This window comes from Dichotomopilus funicola, assembly GCF_033296635.1.
Source record: "Dichotomopilus funicola strain CBS 141.50 unplaced genomic scaffold C8A04scaffold_65, whole genome shotgun sequence".
NCBI classification, from domain to species: domain Eukaryota; kingdom Fungi; phylum Ascomycota; class Sordariomycetes; order Sordariales; family Chaetomiaceae; genus Dichotomopilus; species Dichotomopilus funicola.
The window spans coordinates 115,344-138,904 of record NW_026944086.1 but is presented as its reverse complement, the minus strand read 5'-3'; the positions used below and the strand labels follow the sequence as shown (position 1 = coordinate 138,904).

At 55.0% G+C, this 23,561-nt stretch overlaps 10 protein-coding genes across 10 annotated transcripts; 6 read left to right on the top strand and 4 right to left on the bottom strand.

Moving 5' to 3' along the window:
* Nucleotides 1-322: 322 nt before the first annotated feature.
* Nucleotides 323-2,556, top strand: C8A04DRAFT_14382 (WD40-repeat-containing domain protein; the record flags this gene model as incomplete). The annotated part of the gene is made up of 4 exons (XM_062778068.1): nucleotides 323-394; nucleotides 530-1,136; nucleotides 1,195-2,219; nucleotides 2,281-2,556. The coding sequence occupies 4 exons, from the start codon at nucleotides 323-325 to the stop codon at nucleotides 2,554-2,556; spliced, it is 1,980 nt and encodes a 659-aa protein (XP_062634450.1).
* Nucleotides 2,557-3,407: 851 nt separating this feature from the next.
* Nucleotides 3,408-4,355, top strand: C8A04DRAFT_14414 (uncharacterized protein; the record flags this gene model as incomplete). The annotated part of the gene is made up of 1 exon (XM_062778085.1): nucleotides 3,408-4,355. A coding segment is annotated over one exon (948 nt), but the record flags the coding sequence as incomplete, so codon positions are not given.
* A 1,023-nt stretch (nucleotides 4,356-5,378) lies between these two features.
* C8A04DRAFT_39405 (WD40-repeat-containing domain protein) lies at nucleotides 5,379-6,663 on the bottom strand (the record flags this gene model as incomplete). Its single annotated transcript, XM_062784576.1, has 4 exons — nucleotides 5,379-6,109; nucleotides 6,190-6,272; nucleotides 6,338-6,584; nucleotides 6,654-6,663. The coding sequence occupies 4 exons, from the start codon at nucleotides 6,661-6,663 to the stop codon at nucleotides 5,379-5,381; spliced, it is 1,071 nt and encodes a 356-aa protein (XP_062634448.1).
* A 380-nt stretch (nucleotides 6,664-7,043) lies between these two features.
* Nucleotides 7,044-11,997, top strand: C8A04DRAFT_39403 (uncharacterized protein; the record flags this gene model as incomplete). The annotated part of the gene is made up of 4 exons (XM_062784575.1): nucleotides 7,044-7,107; nucleotides 7,177-7,502; nucleotides 7,574-8,148; nucleotides 9,879-11,997. 4 exons carry the CDS (start codon nucleotides 7,044-7,046, stop codon nucleotides 11,995-11,997), a joined length of 3,084 nt encoding a protein of 1,027 aa, XP_062634447.1.
* Nucleotides 11,998-12,318: 321 nt separating this feature from the next.
* C8A04DRAFT_14390 (ATP synthase subunit C-domain-containing protein) lies at nucleotides 12,319-13,271 on the bottom strand (the record flags this gene model as incomplete). The annotated part of the gene is made up of 5 exons (XM_062778071.1): nucleotides 12,319-12,427; nucleotides 12,496-12,804; nucleotides 12,898-12,989; nucleotides 13,080-13,114; nucleotides 13,214-13,271. 5 exons carry the CDS (start codon nucleotides 13,269-13,271, stop codon nucleotides 12,319-12,321), a joined length of 603 nt encoding a protein of 200 aa, XP_062634446.1.
* A 363-nt stretch (nucleotides 13,272-13,634) lies between these two features.
* Nucleotides 13,635-14,177, top strand: C8A04DRAFT_14417 (transcription initiation factor IIA, gamma subunit-domain-containing protein; the record flags this gene model as incomplete). Its single annotated transcript, XM_062778087.1, has 3 exons — nucleotides 13,635-13,681; nucleotides 13,774-13,921; nucleotides 14,028-14,177. 3 exons carry the CDS (start codon nucleotides 13,635-13,637, stop codon nucleotides 14,175-14,177), a joined length of 345 nt encoding a protein of 114 aa, XP_062634445.1.
* A 1,006-nt stretch (nucleotides 14,178-15,183) lies between these two features.
* On the top strand, nucleotides 15,184-16,387 carry C8A04DRAFT_14372 (uncharacterized protein; the record flags this gene model as incomplete). Its single annotated transcript, XM_062778062.1, has 5 exons — nucleotides 15,184-15,438; nucleotides 15,490-15,584; nucleotides 15,665-15,761; nucleotides 15,828-15,863; nucleotides 16,028-16,387. 5 exons carry the CDS (start codon nucleotides 15,184-15,186, stop codon nucleotides 16,385-16,387), a joined length of 843 nt encoding a protein of 280 aa, XP_062634444.1.
* Nucleotides 16,388-16,880: 493 nt separating this feature from the next.
* Nucleotides 16,881-19,318, top strand: C8A04DRAFT_14410 (uncharacterized protein; the record flags this gene model as incomplete). The annotated part of the gene is made up of 2 exons (XM_062778083.1): nucleotides 16,881-16,935; nucleotides 16,995-19,318. The coding sequence occupies 2 exons, from the start codon at nucleotides 16,881-16,883 to the stop codon at nucleotides 19,316-19,318; spliced, it is 2,379 nt and encodes a 792-aa protein (XP_062634443.1).
* Nucleotides 19,319-19,861: 543 nt separating this feature from the next.
* Nucleotides 19,862-20,788, bottom strand: C8A04DRAFT_14367 (mitochondrial outer membrane translocase complex, subunit Tom20 domain-containing protein; the record flags this gene model as incomplete). Its single annotated transcript, XM_062778061.1, has 4 exons — nucleotides 19,862-20,002; nucleotides 20,131-20,231; nucleotides 20,348-20,593; nucleotides 20,716-20,788. 4 exons carry the CDS (start codon nucleotides 20,786-20,788, stop codon nucleotides 19,862-19,864), a joined length of 561 nt encoding a protein of 186 aa, XP_062634442.1.
* An 804-nt stretch (nucleotides 20,789-21,592) lies between these two features.
* Nucleotides 21,593-22,994, bottom strand: C8A04DRAFT_39398 (O-methyltransferase-domain-containing protein; the record flags this gene model as incomplete). Its single annotated transcript, XM_062784574.1, has 4 exons — nucleotides 21,593-21,894; nucleotides 21,956-22,419; nucleotides 22,485-22,611; nucleotides 22,673-22,994. The coding sequence occupies 4 exons, from the start codon at nucleotides 22,992-22,994 to the stop codon at nucleotides 21,593-21,595; spliced, it is 1,215 nt and encodes a 404-aa protein (XP_062634441.1).
* Nucleotides 22,995-23,561: the final 567 nt, after the last annotated feature.

Here is a 23,561-nt window from a genome sequence, read left to right as displayed (position 1 = left end):
ATGGCCCTGATCTGCTGGCCCAATCTAGCAACGTCGGGCGCGCCGCATGATTGCCGACCTAACAATTTTGTTACTGCCGCACTTCCGCCTGCTTCGAGGGGCAGTAGCTCGCGTTGCTCCAATTGCCTGCCTCCGCTTGCATTGCCTGAGCTCCTCCAACATCACGACAAAGCCCCTCTGAACGCCACTTTTCTCGATACCATTGTTCCACTCCCAACGCTTCAACTGTACCTTATCGGCGGCGAAAAGAGCACGTCCCCCCGCCGTCTCGTCTCTTCCCGGTCGAAGGGGGCAAAAAGTTTTTGTTGTGCCGTGCCCACGGATGGATGACACGGAGCACGACAATGACTTCCCGGACCTGTCGTCATTTGACGACGAGTCCTCCGTGATCTCGGTAAGCGCAATACCCTCAATGACCCCATTGACCACAACTCGAGCGGGGGATGGCCACCGAGGTGAAAAAGAAAATACCTACGTTCGGCGTCGAGATAACAAGAGCGCTAATAATCTGTGTTTGCAACAATGGCAGACACGAGGCCTCGAGGCGTTCGGCCGCAAGGTCACAACAACAGCCTCGCAGCTAATGGCTCCACGATCCGATCCGTCGTCGAACCCCACCTACCAGAACGCCATGACGGAGGTGCATCGACAGCTGCGCCGGCCGGGCCTACAGCGAGCCATGTTTTCGATGGCTAACACGACGCCGACGGATTTGGTGCGCTCGCGGTTGTCGACGAAGGAGATACAGTCGCGTGCTCTGTCTTACGTACCGGAGGAGTTGCTCAAGAACATACCCGAAGGCGACAGTTCATATTCGTTGTTTCAAGGCTTCCAGGCGAGCTTTCCGGAGCTTACCGACAACGGCAAGAAGCACAGGCGGCGCGTTTCGCGGGGAAGGAAAATGCTCGACGAAGGCCCCATAATCCCTGACGGGACCCCCGAGTCTGTGCGGAAATTGAAGCAAGAGAAGGCTTCGATGATGCATCAGTTCGAAATGCTTGGCATTCGCAAGAACATGGCGAGCAGCGAGATTCGCGAGATTGACGCCAAGATTGAGAATTTGGCGGGGATGCGTCGGATCATCTTGGACAGGTTGGCTAATTTGGAGCAGGACGAGGCGCTGCTTGAGCACGACAGTATGTAACCCCTGTATTCTCTGTGATAATGATCCTGGAAGATACTAACGGCCCGCAGTTGTCGATGTTGAGAGTAGATTAGAAGAGGCGCAGGAAATGGTGGAGGAGGCCGAGTCGGTGGCAGTACGAACGCCCGCAAAGTCAGAAGACGATGCAGCGTCTGAAAAGGGGGACGCACCTGGGTTTATGTCGCAGTCCGTCTACGAGAAACTTCCTTCTTCGAAGGGTTCATCCTCCGACAAGAAGAAGCCTCGTAGCATCCGACGAAAATCCATGCCGATCCTACACGAACACTTCGAACCAGGCAGCATGATTCGCTCTATGCGCGCCCACAAAGATAACGTCACGGCCCTCGATTTTGACGCCCCTTTTGGTCTCTTGGTCTCGGCAGCGATGGATGATTCCGTCCGGGTGTGGGACCTCAACGCGGGTCGCTGCATTGGCATGCTCGAAGGTCATACAGCCTCGGTCCGCACGCTCCAGGTTGAAGACAACTTCTTAGCCACGGGTTCCATGGATGCGACAATCCGACTATGGGACCTCAGCAAGGCGCACTATGACCCGCAGGGACACCAGTTCGGCAAGGAGGAGGACGACGAAGACGCTATTGCCTTTGAAAATCCGGATGACCAGCCCGTAGACCCGCCCCCCGGCAGCATGTCCGCATGTCCCTTGTTCACACTGGAGGCTCATCTGGACGAGATCACAGCACTTCATTTCCGCAGCAACGTGCTTGTTTCTGGTTCTGCGGACAAGACGCTGCGTCAGTGGGATCTTGAGAAGGGGCGGTGCGTACAGACGCTGGACGTCATGTGGGCCGCTGCGCAGGCTTCCGCGTTATCATCAAGCGATGGCGGCTGGCGGCAAACTACCCGCGCAGCGGACGGGTCTGCTGATTTCGTTGGCGCCTTGCAAGTGTTTGAGTCGGCCCTGGCGTGTGGTACGGCGGATGGCATGGTCCGTTTGTGGGATCTGCGTAGCGGCCAGGTGTCCCGCAGCTTGGTCGGCCACACGGGACCTGTGACATGCCTCCAGTTCGATGATGTGCATTTAGTCACAGGTAGTTTGGACAGGAGCATTCGGGTATGTATTACTAATTGCGCGGTTCCTGTGTTTGACAACAATATACTAACAGAGGATACAGATATGGGACCTTCGTACTGGCTCTATCTATGATGCTTATGCATACGACAACCCCGTCACAAGTATGATGTTCGACACCCGTCGCATCGTCTCTGCTGCCGGTGAGGATGTGGTCAAGGTGTACGACAAAGTCGAGGGGCGGCACTGGGACTGTGGCGCCGGCATCACCGAGGCCGAACAAGATAAGACGCCTGCCGTCGTGGAGCGTGTGCGTATCCGTGATGGGTACATGGTCGAGGGCCGCCGAGACGGCGTCGTGGGCGTGTGGACTTGTTAAAGTGGTCCTGGCGCCGCTGCCACTGTCGGCCACTCCGTCTCCGCGCAAGCGAGAGGAGTGTGTATATAGCATGTATGACATGTGGTGTATGAATATCGGTCAACCCAAGCGATGAGGATATTTCAGGTCTCTGGAATTTAGTTATGAGATAAGAACAACGAAAATATCATGAGGCGGATACGCAAGTTTTCAACACACTGGTTTGGGCCTGCCCTCGCCTCACCTCCCTTACTTACTTCGTCCACGGTTGTCTTGCTAATTTAATACCGGATATATTTCTTGTACCCCCATCCTCTGCGATGTGCCGCCCGGGCAGCTCTCGGCGGCCAATCGGAGGCGGGTTAAATCCCGAATGGGTAACTTTCAATTCTGAAGAGTCCTTTTTGTCCCCTAGCCATGCTCCTGTCAGCTTGTGGCTCGCCTCACCCCTAAGCCATGGGGCACCTTAGTGCGACTGCTATGCTTTCGGTTGAGACAGAGCCTCGAAGTTACAAAATTCCAGTAGAGGAAAGCCCTTTAGCTATTTCAAAACGTAATACACAGGGTATGCCCGACCCTTCGAATGAGCGATTGGCCCGGATGACCTAGATTATAGGGGCCGCCCATCGGGCCTCGGCCGCCGACTTGTGCGGTTGATAGTTCCTTCCTCACGAGCAATGAGACAACCCATAGCGCCTGCCACTTCGTTGCAGTAGGTTTAGTCAATAACTGCAATTGCCCATTTCTGCATCTGGATAATAATCGAATGGTGATCATGTTCAGAAAGCTGTGTGCTGCCCCAAAAGTGCTGTCAATAAGTTGGGCGGCCTGACTTTGCCCCCTTCTTTCTCTCCTCTAGCATTATGGATCCCATGACCAATCCACCGGATGAAATACAAAGGTTTCGGCACGAATTATTTTTGTCTTCCACAAAAACTAAGCTTCAAAGAACCTATTCACATCGGGGCAGAAGCAGCCGAACTCCAGCCCTCCCTCCACTGAAACCGAAACGAGACGAATTTTCTATCAGCAAGCCACGACCGGTTTGTGTTGGGGATCCGAATACTTGGGAGATCACTACACCCAGCTCGCCTTTTACAAATGAGAAAGCGGTTGGAGGCCGAAATGAAGCGGTGGATCAGGAACACGGGATTAATGAACACGGTGCAGCCCCGATCGATGACTTCGACGGAGTAGATAGCTCCTATGCCTTGGTGTTTAATGATCATGGTACATTCCTTAGATCCTACCTAGAGACCAAGAAATTATTGTATCTGACAGAAGCAGTGCTCTCACCCCTTTCCCCACCCCGAAGCTCGGGGGCCAACCTCGACACCCACGGACATGTAGGCGATGAGGCTAATGAAGACAACGAAGACGACGATGATCTCATGGTCTACTCTAAGCTACCATTAGGTTACAACCCCAAACACGACAGACGCACGGGTAATGGGACTCGAAGCCTCCGTAAAAGACCCTTTCTCATCTTCAACCGGACAGAGGCCCGGGGCTACAAGCAGTTGAGGGACAGCCCCCAGGGTGAAAGAACTCTTCCCGCACTTCGGTCTCACCCAGGCGATGGGTTTTCAGGCCGGGAAGTAAGATTGAAGGGATCAAACCTCCTCACTCGGAGTGGGAGACAGGCACTTATCAATCCCCATGTGGGGTCCCTTGACCTAGTCCAATCTAAGGAACAACCAGTGAAGCAAAAAAGACAAGCTCATCGGGCTACGTTCGAGGATAACTCCTTTGTTTCGGCCCCAAGGAAGAAGGTTCGACGACCTTTAGCGCCAAAGGACGCCAATCGACCACCGGAACCCGCTAGACAGGCGGAAAAGGACTCAACAAGCGGCTTAAAGGCGAAGGAGACTGCCACGGTCGTAGCGAGGTTGGTAGACAAACCGGGCCAACTGAATCAAGACCATGAAAACGTACCCGCCAAGGATAAGCACGAAAATAACACAACGCAAACAGAGGATGAACGGCTTCAACAAATCCGACCTGAAGACGAGGGGGGGGGGCGGCATGGGCATAGCGTTTGTGACAACACCGAAGCTAAAACACAGGATCTTGTTTCTTCTGTCTCAACAGCTGAGAAACCTCGGGTTAACGCAGTGGACAAGACCGAAAAGCCCGTCAAGAGCAATCAACCACTCAGAAAGGACCACACCACGGCTATGGTTGAAAGAAGCGACGATTCTCAGAGTGGGTGCCTCGTGCCTTTGGCATGCAAGGGGCTTACGTCGGTGGAAATAGAAGCCCATGAGAGTGACGAGAGAAAGGTGCCAGAGAGTCCGCTACGGCATATTCAAAAGGAAGCTAGGGCTAGGTCGGTGACACCCACGCCATTGCCTTTACGCGGTTCTTCCCGCTTGATTATGCGAGGTCCAGCGGGCCTGCGGCGGAGGGCAAGTGAGCAGTAAAGAGGGATTCTATCAAGGGCTATGGGGAGGATAGTTTCACTCAGGAGCCGTTTTTCTGCTTTGCTCAGTGGACACGGTTCTAACTAGTGGCTGGGAGTTTGCGGATGGGCGAAGAGATGGCACTGCCACTTACATGGGCAATGAGTCGCCGATTTGGCAAGTTACGGGAGTGATTTTGCGCATTATGCTGTAGCATCTGCACTTAGCTTATGGACACCACTTAGCTTTGCCTAGCAACATAAATGGGCTGACTCAATATCAAGAAATTGCCATGTGCCACAAACTGCGCCTGATGATGCAAGTCAAAACTAGATTGAAAGTATTTGATCGTCTCGACCCAATCAACGCCAAACCCCCGGTGAACCGTTTTACCATACCCACTCATACAAAAGCTACCACCCCCTTGGTATAGCTGGGGTCTTACTTGGGGCCTTTCCCCTTTGCCTCTGTCTCGCCCAGCTCCCGGATAAACACCTTGGCACGCCCCTCTCCGGTATAATCTTGCTCTGAGCCCGTCTCGAAACCGGGAGATACACCAATGGCCAGGAAGCGCCCATCACCCGAAAACGCCAGGGCCGCCACGCTGTCGGGGAACTTTTGGTACTGCCGCATGCGCCGCTTCGCCTCGGCATCCCACAACGCGACAGTCCCGTCTCCGCCACCCGACGCAAATGTGCCGTAGACCGGATGGAACGCAAGCGCGTGGACGGGGAACACGACATCACCGCCGCCGTCTTCCTCGGGCGCAGCTTGCCGGTGACACTTGAAGGCGTACTTGCGCGCCTGCGACTCGGCGCTGTCTTCGAACCATTCGACGGCGACGCGGCCCTCGATGCTGGAGGTGGAGTAGCCGGCGTCGTTGGGCATGCAGGCGACAGCGCGGGTGAGAAATTTGAGGGAGGATTCGCGCTGTTGCCAGGGCTGGGGCGGGGTGGGTTGGGAGGAGGAGAGAGCGGCGGCGAGGGTGGGGAGGTCGTAGATGTGGACGAGGCGGGCGGTCATGGCAACGACGAGCTTGGTCGGGCTGGCGGCGAGGGCGTGGGGTTTGCCGGGAAGGGGGATGGTTAGGGGTTGTTGGGGTTGTTGAAGAGCTGAGGCGGTTGTGGAATGGACGTGGAGGGTGCTGTCCCATGAGGCAGAAATGAGGAGGGCTGCGCGGGGGGCAAGTCGATTAGTTGGGGGCTTTCTATGGGTTCAAAGAGAAGAGGGGGAGATGAAGTGGTATCCTTACAATACTGGGCGCTGTAGGCGACGGAGCGGGCTGGCGCGCCGTGTGTACTCAAAGTAGTCTGTTCCCCTGTCTTGAGATCGAGTCTAACACATCATATCAGCTAGTGTTTCCCCCAACCGCCGAGTTTAGTGGTGATGCGCTAACACACCTTTTGACTTGATGATCCACACCCGCAGTGAAAGCCTCGTTCTCATCGGCACCAAAGCACACATCTAGGACGGGCGCGCGGTGTTCAAACGACCCAACTAGACTCGCTTCCTCCGCACCGTTGGCGACTTCGTAGAGATACACACTCTTGTCCCATGACGAAACTAGTAGCCGTCGAGATGCGCCGGGAGCGAAATCGAGGGCGGAAATGGCGTCTTTGGGCGGTTGCGCCACTTCGAATTGGGTTGCTGCACATGGTTGTTAGCATGGATAACTAAAGAAACGAAGAAGAAAAGTTCAATTAGTAGCAAACATACCGGGTGCCATGGTGGTGACTGATTTGGGTTGGAGATAGAAAGAGGTTCAGAATTGACGTGGGGAGCTTCAACTAGCTCCCGTCAAATGGGACGTCGCGAGCCAGGAAGCAGCCCGGGCAACAAGGAGAGGTAAACAAGGGTCCAGTTCTGCCAAGACACACCGCCGAATTTCTGCAGCTGGGAGTGCAATGGTGGGGTGCCTTCGGTCGCCTGCAGCATGGTGGTGGGGTGGGTCGTTCCGGCATCTCGCAACCCCGAACATTCTAGAGCTCGAAGCACATGGCGAAACAGCTCGTTGTTGAATGCGCATTCATCATTTAGAAAATTCACTTCAAATTTCGGCTCTACTTGAAATCTCACACCCAAACCCCGGCCGTTCCACCAACCAAAATGCCGTTCGGACAGCTCGTCATCGGCAGCCCCGGTGCGGGTAAGAGTACATATTGCGATGGCAGTAAGGACCACCATGATAACTAGCCGCGTTGGATACGGCAGGATGATAAAGATTGCTGAAAGCTTATAGTGCACCAGTTCATGGGGGCGATTGGGCGCCAATGCTCCGTTGTTAACCTCGACCCCGCCAACGACCACACCAACTACCCGTGCGCGCTTGACATCCGTAACCTTGTGACATTAGAAGAGATCATGGCGGACGACAGACTGGGGCCGAACGGGGGGATCCTATATGCGCTGGAGGAGCTGGAACACAACCTGGAGTGGCTCGAGGAGGGGTTAAAAGAGCTGGGCGATGACTATATCCTGTTTGACTGCCCTGGGCAGGTCGAGCTGTATACGCACCACACGTCGTTGCGCAACATATTTTTTAGGTTACAAAAGATGGGATATAGGGTATGTTTGGCCGGCGTGAGAAGCGGCGCCGGCGCGCCTTGTCGTGATGATGAGATGCTAACAGACAACAGCTAGTAGCAGTCCACCTCTCCGACTCTTTCTGCCTGACCCAACCGTCGCTCTACATCTCCAACATCCTCCTCGCGCTGCGTGCTATGCTGCAGATGGACCTGCCACACATAAACGTCCTCACCAAAATCGATAAGATTTCGGCCTACGACCCGCTTCCATTCAATCTCGACTACTACACCGAGGTGCAGGACCTGTCGTACCTCATGCCTTCGCTCGAGGCCGAGTCACCAGCGATGCGGAACGAGAAATTCGGGCGGCTGAACCAGGCGGTGGCCGACTTGGTCGAGCGGTTCGGGCTGGTTAGCTTCGAGGTGCTCGCGGTGGAGAACAAGAAGAGCATCATGCACCTCTTGCGGGTGATTGATCGGGCGAGCGGGTATGTGTTTGGCGGAGCGGAGGGTACGAACGACACGATCTGGCAGGTCGCAATGCGCAATGAGTCGTCGATGATGGAGGTCCAGGATATCCAGGAGCGGTGGGTTGATAATAAGGAGTGGTATGACGAGATGGAACGGAAAGAGGAGGAGCAGCAAGACGAGTTGCGTCAGGCGCAGGCGGAGGCTGCTGCTGAGTCGTCAGGCGATAGTCTGCTTGGCTCCTTGTCGGGGCCTTCGGTAGCTAATAGCGGGATCCGGGTAGCGCGCAAGAAAAAGTAATCATGTTGCTGTCGCCGTCGTGTTGCTGTGTGTCTCCAATGTCGTCCTCTCCCATCCATCCATCCGACCAAGGATCAAATCACCCATCTTCCTCCGAAAACACGTCCTCCTCTTCCATCCCCATCTCGCCATCCTCTACACCGCCCACCCCCTGATCCCCCCTCCCATTCTCACTCCCACTACCACTACCTCCCCTCAGCAACGCCCCCAACGCATCCGACCCTTTCTCACCTCCCTTCCCACCCTCCATCTCTCCTCTTGCTGCCAACACCAACAACCGCGCCCGCCGCACCGCCTCCTCTTCGACTTTGCGCACCGTCCCGCTAACGCGTACGACACGAAACACACACGGCCGGCCGCCACTACCGCTGCTACTGCCGTTCCCGGAGGAAGCACCGCTACCGAACACAGGCACGTGTCCCATGAACGCTAGCGCAGCCCATACCAATCGGTAATGCGCGCGAGAGACGCGCAGGATGAAGGTTGAGGTTGCCGTGGATAGATATTTCACTAGAGCAAGCGAATTAAGTAACGTGGACAGATAATAAGAGAGTAAATAAACATGGGGAAAATTACCTTGAAGACTCCGATCCACAGCCCCCGCGCCACAGTCACCGAATAACACGGCAACCTCGGCGCGAATGGCGCGCAACAGCAGTTGTGGGCGTAGGTAATTACTCGTCGGCTGGTTATAAAGGAGCAGGTCGGACACGGTTGCGTTGTTGTTGTTGTTGGCCTTTGTGGTGGGAGCCTGACCAGGGGGCAGATCTGTGTAGATGATGTTGACGAGGAGATAGCGATCTTTGAGGCGGACCATGGTTTTTGTTTGATTATACCATTCCTTTACCTTCCTTGGTACTCCTGTTTATTGCCAGGGGTCGATTCGTGATTTTGTGACGAGAAGCTGGGGGAAAGAAATACAGCGGATTTATTTCAAGGGCGTAATTTAAGTTATGAGCGAGTGGCCTTATCGATAAGCCATTGAGCATACAATCAGTCTCGGTCACCAACAGCACAGCCTGACAAGACGGACACTACCTACCCGGGGCTTCAAAAAGAAAACGACTATGTTGCGTTTTCCCTATCAAATACACATGTTGTAAAATAACTGACGGTCTATCATGAGGGTGAGAGGATGAAGCAGGTATTTACTCCCGCGTTCACTCTCAAGCTTGGAGGTAGTGGGGTCTCCTCGGCATAACTGAAAGGGTAAACGAGACATGCAGAATCAAACAATTACCAGGTAGGTTATCTCCTCACTTGCAGCTCGTGGAATCGACGTACTATGTAGTGTACACATGTGTCCGTATGCTTACTGGTTTTAGACCACCCGACCTAAGCTAGGTACCGCAGGAAGACCCAGAGGCAATAATCCCAGGTATGCTCTCCTCCTCCCGGAAACTAGGAATCGACGGAGCCTTGTTCGATGCGAGAGTTACCCAGTTTACTTAAATGGGTAGTAGGTACTAGAGGCCGTGACTACCCCCATGTGGCTGACGGAGCTGCCCGTGATGCCCCGCTGGGAACCGGCCCCACAACCCCGCGCTCAACCGAGAACCCCACGTCTCTCAATACATAATTATTGAGCTTCCCCCACGCTCACAGTTCCCAATCATCCATAACCCGCAGCTACCACACGCCCGGTCAGCAAAACTTCGATGTCGTCGGTTCCGCTCACGGCCGCCATTCTCGTCGTTTCGACGACCGCTGCCCAGGATCCCTCAACCGACGCTGCCGGCGCCGCTCTGCGCGATGTCTTTGATCAGGAGGGCGGCGGCCGCTGGCAAGTCGTTGAGACCAAGATCGTGAGCGACGTCACCACACAGATACAGCAACAAATCACCCAATGGACCGACACCGCTGCCGAGCGGCCCGTGAACTTGGTGCTCACCACCGGCGGGACGGGTTTTGCCGTGGCCGATCACACGCCTGAGGCCGTCTCGGTACTCCTCTACAAGCAGGCACCGGGACTCGTCCACGGTATGCTAGCAGCATCGCTGGCCGTCACGCCGTTTGCCATGATGTCGCGACCCGTAGCCGGTGTGCGGAACCAGACTGTCATCCTTACCCTACCGGGGTCGCCCAAGGGTGCGAGAGAGAACCTCCAGGCTGTTATCAAGACTCTACCCCATGCGTGCCTGCAAGCCGCCGGCGCAGACTCTCGGTCACTCCATGCCGGTGGCGTCAAGAAGCTAGAGAAGGAAGCAGGCTTGAGTTCGAACACCGCTCATTCACAAGCCGAGTCCCAACCCGGTTCCCATTCCCACTCCCATGACCACCACCACCATCATCACCACCATGACCACTCCCATGGCCATTCTCACGGCCATTCCCACCCCACCCCCGTCCGCCACACCGACGCATTCGCCACCGCCCACCGCTCCAACGACCCCTCCCTTGGCCCCTCTCGCCGTCACCGCTCATCTCCTTACCCTATGATCTCCATCCCCGACGCCCTCGCCCTCATCGCCGAGCATACCCCAGCACCAACCATCATCACTGCCCCCGTGACACCTTCACTCACGGGGTCTGTGCTCGCAGCCCCCGTACACGCCACCGAATCTGTCCCGGCGTTTCGCGCTAGTATCGTGGACGGATATGCTGTGGTTGTGCCTAACGGCGGGGGAAAGGGGGCGGATATGCGGGGTGTGTACCCCGTTGTGGGGGTATCGCACGCCTCGCCAGCAGACGGAGGGGCAGAGACGTTGAAAGAGGGCCAGGTAGCGCGCATTACGACAGGGGCACCACTGCCGCCGGGCGCTACGGCGGTCGTGATGGTGGAAGATACCGTTCTTGTCTCGACGAGGCCATCGGTATCCTCGTCGGAAGGACAGGAGGTGGTGGAGGAGAAGGAAGTGGAGATCCTGGCGCAGGGCGTCAATGCCGGGGAAAACATCCGCGAGGTGGGCAGCGACGTTGAGGCCGGGACGGAGATCATGGGGAAAGACGAAGAGATTTCGGCCACGGGTGGGGAGATTGGGATGTTAGCGTCTGTGGGCGTGCGGGAGGTGCAGATCTACAAGAAGCCTGTGGTTGGCGTGCTGTCCACGGGCGACGAGATCGTAGAGCACAACCGCGAGGGCCCGCTTCGGCTGGGCGAAGTGCGCGACACTAACCGGCCGGGACTGATCGCGGCGGCGCGGGAGTGGGGGTTTGAGGTCGTCGACCTGGGCATTGCTAGTGACCGGCCGGGTTCGTTGGAGGAGGTATTGCGGGACGGGTTGCGTCGAACCGATCTCGTCATCACCACAGGGGGCGTGTCCATGGGTGAGCTGGACCTGCTCAAGCCGACCATCGAGCGTTCACTCGGGGGGACCATCCACTTCGGCCGCGTGGCGATGAAGCCGGGAAAGCCGACCACGTTTGCGACCGTGCCGGTGAAAACGAACGACGGGGAGAGGGTGTCTAAGGCGATCTTCTCCCTGCCTGGCAACCCTGCCTCAGCGTTGGTGACCTTCCACCTATTTGTGCTCCCATCATTGCGCCAAATGTCGGGTATCAGTCCACCAGGGCTACCACGCATCTCGGTTGTTTTATCCCACGACTTTTCACTCGACAGGTCGCGGCCTGAGTACCACCGAGCTATCGTCTCTGTCGGAAGCGACGGCGTTCTAACCGCCACTAGCACGGGTGGCCAACGGAGTTCCCGGGTGGGCAGCTTGAAGAGTGCTAATGCGTTGCTGTGTATGCCCAGCGGGCCGGAGCCGTTGCCCAAGGGCGCCAAGGTCGAAGCACTGTTGATGGGAAGCTTACGGAGCACTGTGTAATGTAACAAAACAAACGGCAAGAGAGGAAACGCAATTTCAAGTACGATCAATGGAGATAACAACCAAGTAAATAAATAACATATGGCCCGACGAACCTCTTTCTGTACACTTCGCACTTCTACAACTGGTGCGAGATGATGCCAACCATGCCTAGTTTGACCGTCCCTTCCCCTCTTCCGAAACGCCGTTTGATAACGAAGAAGCTACACAGACACGCTTTGCCGCTGAAGTCTGAATCCAATTTGCGAGAGTCGTGGGATGCGTGGGTGAAATTTATGTGGGGGGTGGTGTGTGAATCTTGATGTGAATGAAACCGGGCGCCTAGACGCTGCCAAAGTCGGTCGCCTTGTTGGACACGAGTAGTCCGACGATCAGGCCGAATAGACCCAGAACGGAGCTGAAGATTTCAATCACCAGCATCTTGACGAACCTGCAGGGAAAAGGATACTGTTAGCAACTCCGACCACGACGAAGCAATCCTCCCGAGCGGGCACATACAGGGTAGGATCAGCAGCATCCGCCAACGCAGCACCGCTGCCGTTGATGCCAACCGCAACACCGCAGATTAGGTTGCACATCCCGACGGTGATGCCGGCCCAGAAGAGTGCGTAGCCGGTGTAGTACGTCTCGGGTGACCACGCCGCCTCACCCTCGACTGGGTTGATCTTGGCGGAGAAGACAATGGCCATGATGACCCCGTAGATGGCGACAACCTCGCAAAAAATGATGGAGATCAGGTTCTTGGTGCGAATCCTGGGCGCCTTAACACCGCCGCCTAGGATGGACGAGCCCGTGATGAAAATGCCCCTGTGAGAGTTGATTGGTTAACATTATGGCTTGTTGTTCTTGCGAGCTCGATTCCGTGGTGGAAAGAATTGGGTCGATATCGGGGGTTCGTACCATGCTGCGCCAACTACTGAAAGTCCTATGCAGAGCGCAATGCCCAAGTCTGCCCACGCGTAAGGCGAGACTGATTCGAGAAAGGCGCCGACCTAAAGAGAGAAGGGTTCGTCGTGTGAGCGAGCTATCGCGAAGTATCGCGGAGGGAAAGACTGGAAATCCATTTCGATCGGTTGTCATACATTAAATGATTCACCATCGCCAGTGAAGAGCATATCTGTTTTGGCGCGCAAGATTGCGTCGTCAGCAACAACATCCAACAACCAAGCAGCTTGGCCAATTCATCCCCCGGCCTCCGAGAATCGTCAAAACTCACAAGCTCCCACAATCAAAAGGGTAGTCCCTATCCCGCCAGCCCCGTAATAGTAACCCATTGTGCCCGGTGCTGTGTGTTTCGTTGTCGCGCAATCGAATATGTGTTTCGGGAGGGTCGATGTTTAGCGCGGTTCGAGATGTTGAGTTCCCCAGAGCGCCAGTCAGTCGTCACTCCCAAGTCGCAAGCTACCGATGTTCCTGGGTTGGTGGTTGGTCGGAGACGCAGCCAGCGGCGCGGCCAACCGCCAAGGCCCGCCGCGAAAGCAAGGTCACGTGATTCAATCCTCCAAGGCTTCCCTGTACACTTGCTGGCTCGGCTAGTTATGGGCTTACCTAAACTTCGAGGAACACAGGCAACTTCCCCCTCCACAATCACTTTTACCATCAACCGCCCAGAACCACGGCGACCAAACAGAGGCAAAATGGCGAACTCATCTAACACCTACTACGATTTGTATCGTCATGGAAGGTAAACCTGCCATTTACCGGGTGTTTCACGGGCCCGCGCGTCCAATTCGTGCGATGCATCGGCTTTGGTTCTGGCTGGCTGACAAACGGTAGTCTCGGTGTGGCCTTGACCGATGCGCTGGACGAGTTGATCGGCGACGAGCGCATCGACCCGCAGCTCGCTATGAAAGTTCTTACGCAGTTCGATCGCGTTATTGCCGAGACGCTGAATGAGAAGGTCAAGGCGAGGCTGTCATTCAAGGTAAACCTGCCCCTTGGTGACCAAGTCTAAACCGTTGCCCCCCTCACGACTGCAGGCACAAACGTCTCAATAGTCAACGAGACTAACTCTGCTTCTTTTACAACAGGGCTCTCTTGACACCTACCGGTTCTGCGACGAAGTGTGGACCTTCTTGATCCGCAACGTCACGTTCAAGCTCGATAGCGGCGGGCAGACGATTCAGGCCGACAAAGTCAAGATTGTCAGCTGCAGCTCCAAGAAGACCGAGGAGAAATAGGACAATTCTCCCCGTCTGGAACAGGTGTCGATACAACAGCCAACAGCGAAGCAAGAGGTGAAGCAAGAGGTGGGGCAAGAGGTGAAGCAAGAGGTGAAGCAAGAGGTGAAGCAAGAGGCGGAAACCCCGGAGGAGGAGCTGAGAGGTGACGTGCGAATAAAGACGGAACCCGGCCTCCCGCAGGCCAAACCGGAACCATTTGTGAAGCGAGAGGTGAAGCAAGAGGTGAAGCTGGAGCCGGAAACCTCAGAGGAGCAGCTAAGAGGTGACGTGCGAATCAAGACGGAACCCGGCCTCCTGCAGGTCAAACCGGAACCATTTGTGAAGCGATGGGAGTGAAGAAGAGCATGAGCTTAGACGGTTAAGGCCCTTTCGAGAAGGGTCGGCGTGCAAATCATGCAGGGGTCCTTGGTCGAATTTCCTCAGTTATCATCTGAGGCCTCAGTTGCTTTTCGCGGCCTGACGGCTCGGTGCACTTTGCGATTGCTTTTATGGTTTACGACTGGCGTTGGTTTGGGACTCACGCAATCACGGTTATGGGACAACCTTAGGGTATTTGGCGTTTTGGTCGCGACCTGGAACTGGTCATTCCGCATCGTACGAGATGGTTCATTCTGGGCGTATTGCTGTATAACAATATAAACTATCTCTCTTGTCGAGTCCTCGTTCCCGAGTCAATCAGCTGTACAATGTGTCGCCATAAGGCGATGTCCCAGGCGCTGTGGAAGCTTCACGACCCCTGTCACATTAGCTCAATTCATCGGGCGGACCGAAGATCTCCCATTTACAACAAACCCAGACAAAACACCGCGGTTTCTTCTTCATGTTAGCAAAAACTAACGCAAATTGACGAAACCACAAGAGGTAATTCTTGACCGACTTCCCAATCATATAACGTCTGTAAGCTCCACGAAACGGGCTTCGGAGAAAACCGACCCACCAAGCGAGCAGCACCCTGTGCCACAGAGAACTCCCAGATCTTGCTGCTCGAATCCCACTCAAAACAATGCCAACACTCCGTCCACGCAAACGCAACCCGGAAAGCCAATCCGCGTCAGAAACCACAGCAACTTCAACATCATCATTAACCCCAGCAGCGGTAACCAAAAGAAACAGGCCCGCTACTCGTTCGTCCAAGAAACGCGTCGCGGTCGCTGACGACGAGGATGAGATGAGCGCGGTTACGTCAGATGAGGAACGCCGGCCGCTCCTTGACGGTCTCGCCGGTACTGAAACGGCGGTTCCGGCGCCCCTAGAGGCAGTCCCAACGGCTGTTCCAGTTCCATTGACGGCTCCATTGACAGCGGGGGAGCCGGAAACGAAGACCTGGGCGCAGCGCAACCAATGGATTGTTTTCGCGTTGGCTAGTGGGGGGTGTGCGGCGTTTAATGGGGTTTTCGCGAAATTGTGAGTTTGAGGTGGTTCTGAGCTTTGCCTTGGGCGGGATTAAGTGGTTAGGGTTGCTAACAAGGCGGCCCTGATGGTAGAACTACCACGGAACTAACAACAAAGCTCTCGATGGGCCTTGCGCGGTTGCTGGGGTTGGAGCATGTGGAGGGTGTTATTGAAGTTATCGTTCGTGGTGTAAGTCTCTCAGTCGTATCTTCCTTTTTGATGAGTGAAACAGCAATAAGCTAATTAAAGAACCAGTCCTTCTTTGGGCTGAACCTGGTCTTCAACGGCATTGTAAGCGCATTCGAGTTTCAGTCTTTTACTTTTTCCTTTCTCATTTCGGATCATGTATCTACTGCGACTCCTTGAGGAACACATGTCTGGCCTCTCTTGTTCTTTTTCTCTTCCTACCTATTTCCTGGGGCACATATGTCTCGTGCGCTAGCTAACAACAGTAGATGTGGACGCTCTTTACAACTGCGCTTGCCCGGGGCAACTCAACGACACAAGTTTCCATCATGAACACCTCGGCCAACTTCGTACTCACTGCCATCCTCGGCTTTGCCATCTTCTCTGAGGCTCTGCCGCCATTGTGGTGGCTGGGTGCCGCCCTACTTGTGGCAGGCAATGTCATCATCGGTCGTAAGGATGAGGGTAAGGAGGAGGCAGAGGCGCAAGAAGATGCCGGGCAAAGCGCTGCTGTCCCGGCCTCCGCTGATGATGGTGGACTAGGCGCAAGGGTGAATGCGAATGGAGGAGTGGCCAATGAAGTAGACGATGGGTATAAAGATGAGGATTTAGCGGATTTGAGGATATAGTGATCTAGAAAGCTGGTCTTGTTTTGTTTCTTATTTTCTCAACATGTTGGGTCTCGCGGTCAATGGGTTGGACATGCCTATCTCGATGTAACGTCCAGTATTTATCTAAGTACAAAGGTACAGACTTCTCCAGGCCACATAGTGTTCGCATTCAATGACCTGTGTCTTCATGACTGACGAGCGGCACAGGGTTGGCCAGCGAGTGAATTTGACCGGCCCAATCACAGAAACCGAATATTACCGTTTCGATACCAACGTCCCTCCCTACCTATTTCAGTGGAGATGCTTGTGGTGTGATCCGACCCCCCTGTTAGTGCCAGTCCCCGTACATACAGTGGGTCAGTGGCGTGCTACGATAGGGCCTGATAAGCTTAACGGCACGCCGCTGCGGGGCATTCTTTCGGGCCCCTCTGAAACTTTTCACAACATCAAACAACCCATTGGCGATTTTCGGGTGTACCGTCTTCGTACCTCTAGGGTTCTCTTACCCACCATGTTCCCCAATAGTAGGGGCGTGAGCCCGTCCCTTACCGAGGAGATTGCGCACTGTTTGTTACCTTTTGGGCTGTCTTGTGCGAAATCAACATGATGACTGACTGTTTTAAAGACGTCCTTGAATTGTGGCACGAGCATCGGATTCCTATCATACTGTCGACTTTGTTCGTGTTGGGTTTACTCCGGATATATCTACACTCGACCCAAGAAAAGGAGGGGCTCCAGACCTTCTCGGAGTCGTATGAGAAATTGCCGCAACAAGACAGGCCTATTGACAATCAGAAAGTGAAAGCGACCGTTCAGGGAGATGACTCGGAGACATCTGAGAGCCCAAAAGTGGCTGACGAAAAGAAAGGGGCGAGGCAAGGCCCCCGGAGGATAAAAGGCGATGTTACCAAGAAAGGTCATGGGAGTACAGACAGTGGAAGCGAAACACGCAAAATCCAAGTGTTAATGTTCTACTCATCTTTGACCGCCACCACCCCGAATATCACGAAACAGTTTGTCGAAGAGTTGGCAGCATCCATTGGAGCGTCAGGGGGACAGAAGCCGGGCACAAAATTCCTCCCACCACAAGTTCTCGATATCTCCGAGATCGACTTCGACGAATACTTTATTACACCCCCCAAATCCGAAGCCGAACCGACAGACTACTTCTACCTCTTTGCGATCCCTAGCTACAACATTGACAGCATCAACGACACATTTCTCGAACACCTCCAAGAAACGCACCATGACTTCCGCATTGACACTTCTCCGCTCGCTCCGATCCTAGGCTATTCGGTGTTTGGTTTTGGGGACAGGGAAGGTTGGCCGACCGAGGAGGAGGGGTACTGCTTCCAGGCTAAGGAGGTGGACAAATGGATGGCCAAGTTGAGCGGAAGGAAACGCGCATACCCTCTTGGAATGGGCGACTGGAAGAGGGATGGTAAGGAGCGACTGTTAGAATGGCGAACGGGTTTGACAGACGTTTTGAAACAGCTGGAGAAGACTGGCGCGCTTGGGGACGGTGTCCCAGGATCGGGAGACCCGCTCGAAAGCGACGACGAAGAAGAGGTGGAAGACGATGAGGAGGTCTTGATTGAAGAGGCTTCTGTGCCCAAAGCGACGAAAGGGAAGGGCGGTTCGGGGAGCCTGGAGGATGTGGAAGATATTGGCCGGATTATGGAGTTGTCGCGGACGGATGGTCCAGAGAAGAAGACAACGGCTCCTCTAGCCATCGATTTCACCACCGAAGGAAAATCGATCCCCAAGAAGAAAGCCGTCACCGTTACTGTGAAGGAAATGGTTCCCAAAAGCTCACCCACCTACGCCGCGCTCACCAAACAAGGGTACTCGATTGTGGGCTCCCACTCAGGGGTCAAGATCTGTCGCTGGACCAAGTCAGCCCTCCGCGGCCGAGGGTCCTGCTACAAGTTCTCCTTTTACGGTATCAACTCGCACCAGTGCATGGAGTCGACCCCGTCCCTGTCCTGTTCCAACAAATGCGTCTTTTGCTGGCGTCACGGCACCAACCCGGTCGGCACGACTTGGCGGTGGGTAGTAGACCCACCACAGCTCATCTTTGATGGAGTCAAGGAGAACCACTACAAGAAGATCAAGATGATGCGCGGTGTACCCGGCGTGCGTGCCGAACGGTTCGCCGAGGCGATGCGCATCCGGCACTGTGCACTTTCGCTCGTCGGCGAGCCCATCTTTTACCCACACATCAACGAGTTCCTAGGCATGCTGCACAGCGAGCGTATCTCGTCCTTCCTCGTTTGCAACGCACAACATCCTGACCAACTCGCTGCGCTCAACCATGTTACACAATTGTACGTCAGCATCGACGCCTCGAATCGCGAATCGCTACGCCGCATCGACCGGCCCCTCCACCGCGACTTCTGGGAGCGCTTCCAGCGCTGCCTCGACATTCTTCGCGAGCGCCGCTTCCGCCAGCGCACTGTGTTTCGCCTAACGTTGGTCAAGGGCTTCAACGTGGAGGACGAGGCCGAGGGGTATGCCGACTTGGTCGAGAAGGGTCTCCCCTGCTTTGTCGAAGTCAAGGGCGTCACCTATTGCGGCACCTCCACGGCTGGCAGCGCTGGCCTGACTATGGCCAACGTGCCGTTTTATCAGGAAGTGTGCGACTTCGTAGTGGCGCTGGAGGCTGCGCTGCGTCGACGTGGGCTAGCATATGGTATTGCCGCGGAGCATGCGCACAGCTGTTGCATTTTGCTGGCAAGCGAACGGTTCCGAGTTGATGGGAAATGGCATACGCTGATCGACTATGACCGGTTCTTTGATCTGCTGGAGGAGAAAGGCCCCGACGGTGACTTCACGCCAGAGGATTACATGGGCCCGCCGACGCCCGAGTGGGCGACCTGGGGAAATGGCGGGTTCGATCCGAGGGACCAGAGGGTCGATAAGAAGGGGCGGCCAATAGAAGCGGCGTAGGGCGGGCTAGTCGTCCAAAAGTGAAGACAAAAATAGTATCGTTGCATACAGTACCTATCCTGTGAATATGTCAAAGCTAAATCACATCTTCCTGATCGTGAAAGGTGCAGGTGTTGCCAATAAGCTGAGAGCAGCTCTAGCAGACGCCCTACTCCACACGATGTATTTTTAGGTATACAGTATCTGTCAAAATCTCTTTTCTTACATCTGGCTCAATCCTAGCGGTGGTCCGCACTAAATAGTTGGACGAGCGGGCCGTTTCCGTCCCCTTTGCCAGCCAAGGGGAGCAGACCCCTATCATACAGTTGAGATGCCGTTGTTATAGCCTCCCCCTAGCCGAAAGCAATCCGGCCGTAGCAAATTCAAGGTGATTTTTTATTTCCCCAGCGGATGGATGGAGGGAGGCTTGCGGTGGGAGTTGCGAGGTGGTGTGTGTCGACACGCCGGACAGGTATATAAGGCAAATCATCGTTGTGAAGCCCGTCTCGGCCTGCCGTACTTCTGGTGCCCACGGTGGTTTGAAAGTGGTACATGAATCCGGATTTAGTCCAGGCCGACGCCTGGGGCGGCCCCCATCTCGCGCATCAATTCTGCCACATCGACGCCCGCGGGTCCGGTATACGAGGTGCCGATCCGGAGACTCCCGTCGTACGCAATCATCTCGGCGAGGATATCCAAGATGGGCTATGCGAAAAGCAGGGTCAGACTGGTGGACTATACGGGTGGAGGGGCCAGGTTTTCATCATAAAGCGACAATCGAGGCAGGGCTGTAGGGCATCAGCCGCCCTGGGTAAGCCCAGAATCGTTCGTACCTTAGAGACAGTCTTGTCGTATATGCTGATCAAGTCATTAGGAGTGGGGTAAACCTTAAGGGCCTTGTAGAAGCAGATAGCGGCTTCAGTAGCCTTGGAAGCTGTGGAGAGAAGATTAGCCAACCCGCTCCGTTATATTGCGTGGCTCGGCGACGACCGGGAAATCATAGCAGGGTGAGAGAACAAGGGGTAGGAAGGGTTGGTCGTGACAACATACGATCAGCGCCCAAAACCTCGCCGGCCTGGACTTGTTCTAGGAAGTACGCCTCCTTCTCTTCGGCGCTCGCGGGGAAGCCTTCCTCCTTGGCATCGTCGACAGCGTCCTTGATGGCCTGGCGCTGGGCGACAGCACTCGCCTCAGCATGGCTCTTCTCAGCGCGTTGTTGCTGGCGCTGGTTGCGGCGCAATTGCCTGCGGAAATCGGCGCTGTTGCGGCGGCGGTAATCGAAGTAGGCAGCGTAGGCTATCGGTTGACGAGAATAGGCCGAAGTCAGTCTCTGATCGTCCCAGGTACTTCCCCCCACCATTGGCTTGGAGGCTTGCACTTGGAGCACGCGATGCCGATGTCAACCAAGAGGGGCATACCTAGCAAGCCGGTGGCCAGAGCGGCAACAGTTGCCGTTGCAACCACAGCGGTTCGTGATGTTTGCGCCGACATTGTGATGTGCGTGATTCTGTTCGGTGTCAAAAAACTGACGGGGTAGAACGGTAGCAGATGCAGGTGGTTTCGCGGACGGATTGATACGGACTCGGACAAAGCTTTTGTTCAAGCCTGGCGCTGCCCAGTTCCGGTGCCTCCAAAATTTCTGTGGGGCGAATCGCGGCCCACTCAATTCAAGTGCGGCACTTGCAGGGGGTTTCGACAGCCTTGTCCCCCCACTTCATTGAAGGTCCTCGATGTCGACTTGAGAGTAAGTTGACCATGTGTGTGATAAATTCCTCGCGATATCTTCCGTGCTAGACCGTATCGTTCTCCTCACGGAAACCATTCCGAGCCATGTCCCAGATGCATCAAGATGGCGGCGATGAAAGCAGCACCCCACGGACAGAATGCAAAGTAAAAAGTGAGGTCCAAAATTGCAGGTGGTTACGCCCACTCACATAGGATATGGGCTAGGGAAACTCCATTTCCGACCCAACTTCAACAAAGTGCCGCCACCCCTGTAAAGGGTGAAAAAGGCCAGGTTACTGCCTAGGTTATAAGTTTTATACTCCTAGCTTCCTTCAGTGTTTTTTTCTTCTCATCTAGTTTATGACTACCCGATTTCGGGGTGTCGCTGTATTTTGGTACAGCGTTATAACATAAGTAGTTAACGACCTGTTCCTGTAATGTGCCTCTAAATTACCCGGAAGCGCAGAATTTGTAATTATAAGGAGAAGAGATTAATATGTTAAAACACGGTCCTCTATCGTACATATCTTGAGCTGGAGCCCGGCATTAGTTTCAGTTCCCTTTTCGCGCTCAAACTCGCGTACACTCGATGACGGCACTGCCCTCGGGGTTTTGAGAAACCTTGGTAATCTTAAGTGCTGCTTTCCCCGTGATTTCTTGGAAGCCCGCTAGAGTTCTCTCCTTGCCTGAGATGGCGAGCATCGAGAGGTCCATAGCTGCCTGGAAGGCCGACGGCTTGTCACCGAGGAGAGTCTCGACGATCAACAACCTGCTGTCCGCTGCCATAGCATCCGAGATGTGTTGCAGAATCTTGACACACTCCTCATCGGAGTAGTCATGCAGACATCGGCGAATGTAGTACACCAAGGCTCCTTGAGGGGTTATTAGTTTGTCTCCTTTGATGGGAGCTTTAGGGTTTAGCGGCAAACTCACCTTTGACTGGCTGCTCTTTAAAAAAGTCCGTAGCCACCATCTTCACCTCAGCTAGCTCGGGGACCTCTCTCTTCGTAGCCTCCACGACCTCGGGAAGGTCCCCCAACACACACCGGCCAGCTGGGATTCCGGGCGTCGCCCGAAGAATGCCCTTGAGCGCTTGGCCCCTACCGCCGCCGACGTCGACTACCAGCACGCGGTCCGGTGACTTGGTCGCCTCCGCTGCCGCCCAACTCAGATCGTAGATACCTAGCGAGGGCATCTGCTCCTCGATGGCCCCCATGGCTAGCATAAATGCTTGTAAACGCTCTTCAGAGCTGTGCCACACATCCCAGACGTTGGAGCCCAGACGCCCGTGAGCGAAGGCCATGACGGTTTGGAGGCGATCCGTAGGCTCGTCGGCGATGCCGAAGCGGTCGAAATATTCCGGCATGGACACCCAGGATTTCAGCTGGCTGTCGAAACTTTGAGGTGGGAGGGGTTAGTACCGCTTCGGGCACGTTTTACTGAAGCTGATGTGTCAACCTACCCAATCTGAGTCATCTCTCGGATGGGATTGGCGGTTGTGAAGATCTTAGAGAAGTCTGTGTGTGCGAGGCTGTCGGTTCCGACTCTTCTGAGGGTGTTATTCGCGACGAGGACGCGAGAGACACGCGCTTGGCCCCCAATTAGCATCCTATCTTGTTATAAACCTCCCAGGTAGGCAGGGAGTCTTACTGATGAGAGATAGGTTGGCACCCAGCTTGGCAGCCAAATCGGACTCCGAGATAGCGGCATCGTCGTTGAGTGGGATCGCCTCAAAAGCCTTCCACTTGATGAATAGGCGAATAGCAGTGATGTGTGCACATTGTGGCAGCCAGAACAGGGCCTTGTCCTTAGGTAGGCCGACAATATCAATCAGGTCGCTGCCGGCCTTCAGCAGGTCCATGCGTTGTGTGGTGTCGTTCTCTAATGAGAGGTTCCCCGAGCGGAGGTCCTGAGCAGCCTTGGAAAACCGCTCGGCCAATGCCTCTAGGTGAAATGCGACTGAGGCAGACATGATCGTTCAAGTACACGGTAGGATGAGGGACAATGCAATAGGGGTAGAGGAGTAATATTGTCTTCGGCTGATGGGGAAGTATCAAGACACCAGGTTGGACGTTGGCCTTCGGTTCGTGGGTCCTTTATACACAGCGCAGTACCCATGCAACTTGCCAGGAGATCGCGTCCTGAAAGGATGGGGTTTCCCGGCAATCTAGGAGACTCCGAGGCCGACCTTGCGCTCGGATCGGCCGAGCGGCGCGAGGCAGCCTGTGCAACGGGGTGACTCGATCGGGAATCCAGGTTGGCATATTGTCCCTTATGGCTACGCAAGGCCGCGTAACTCGTGATGAAGGATTAACAACTTAGATGATCCCCCATCCATCACTTCTCTGACCTTCGACCTCGACGGTCTAATATTCGGCCTCCCAATTCGGGAGTAAGGTACCTATGTCTCGGTGAAAAATACGCGGTGTCCTAGATTCGGCTCGCCGTGCTCCAAACTAATGTCATCGTCCTAAAGCGAGCTCGCCGGACTCGCGCCAAGCCGGTATGGAAGGTGGTGTGAGGACATCGGCCAGGTTCC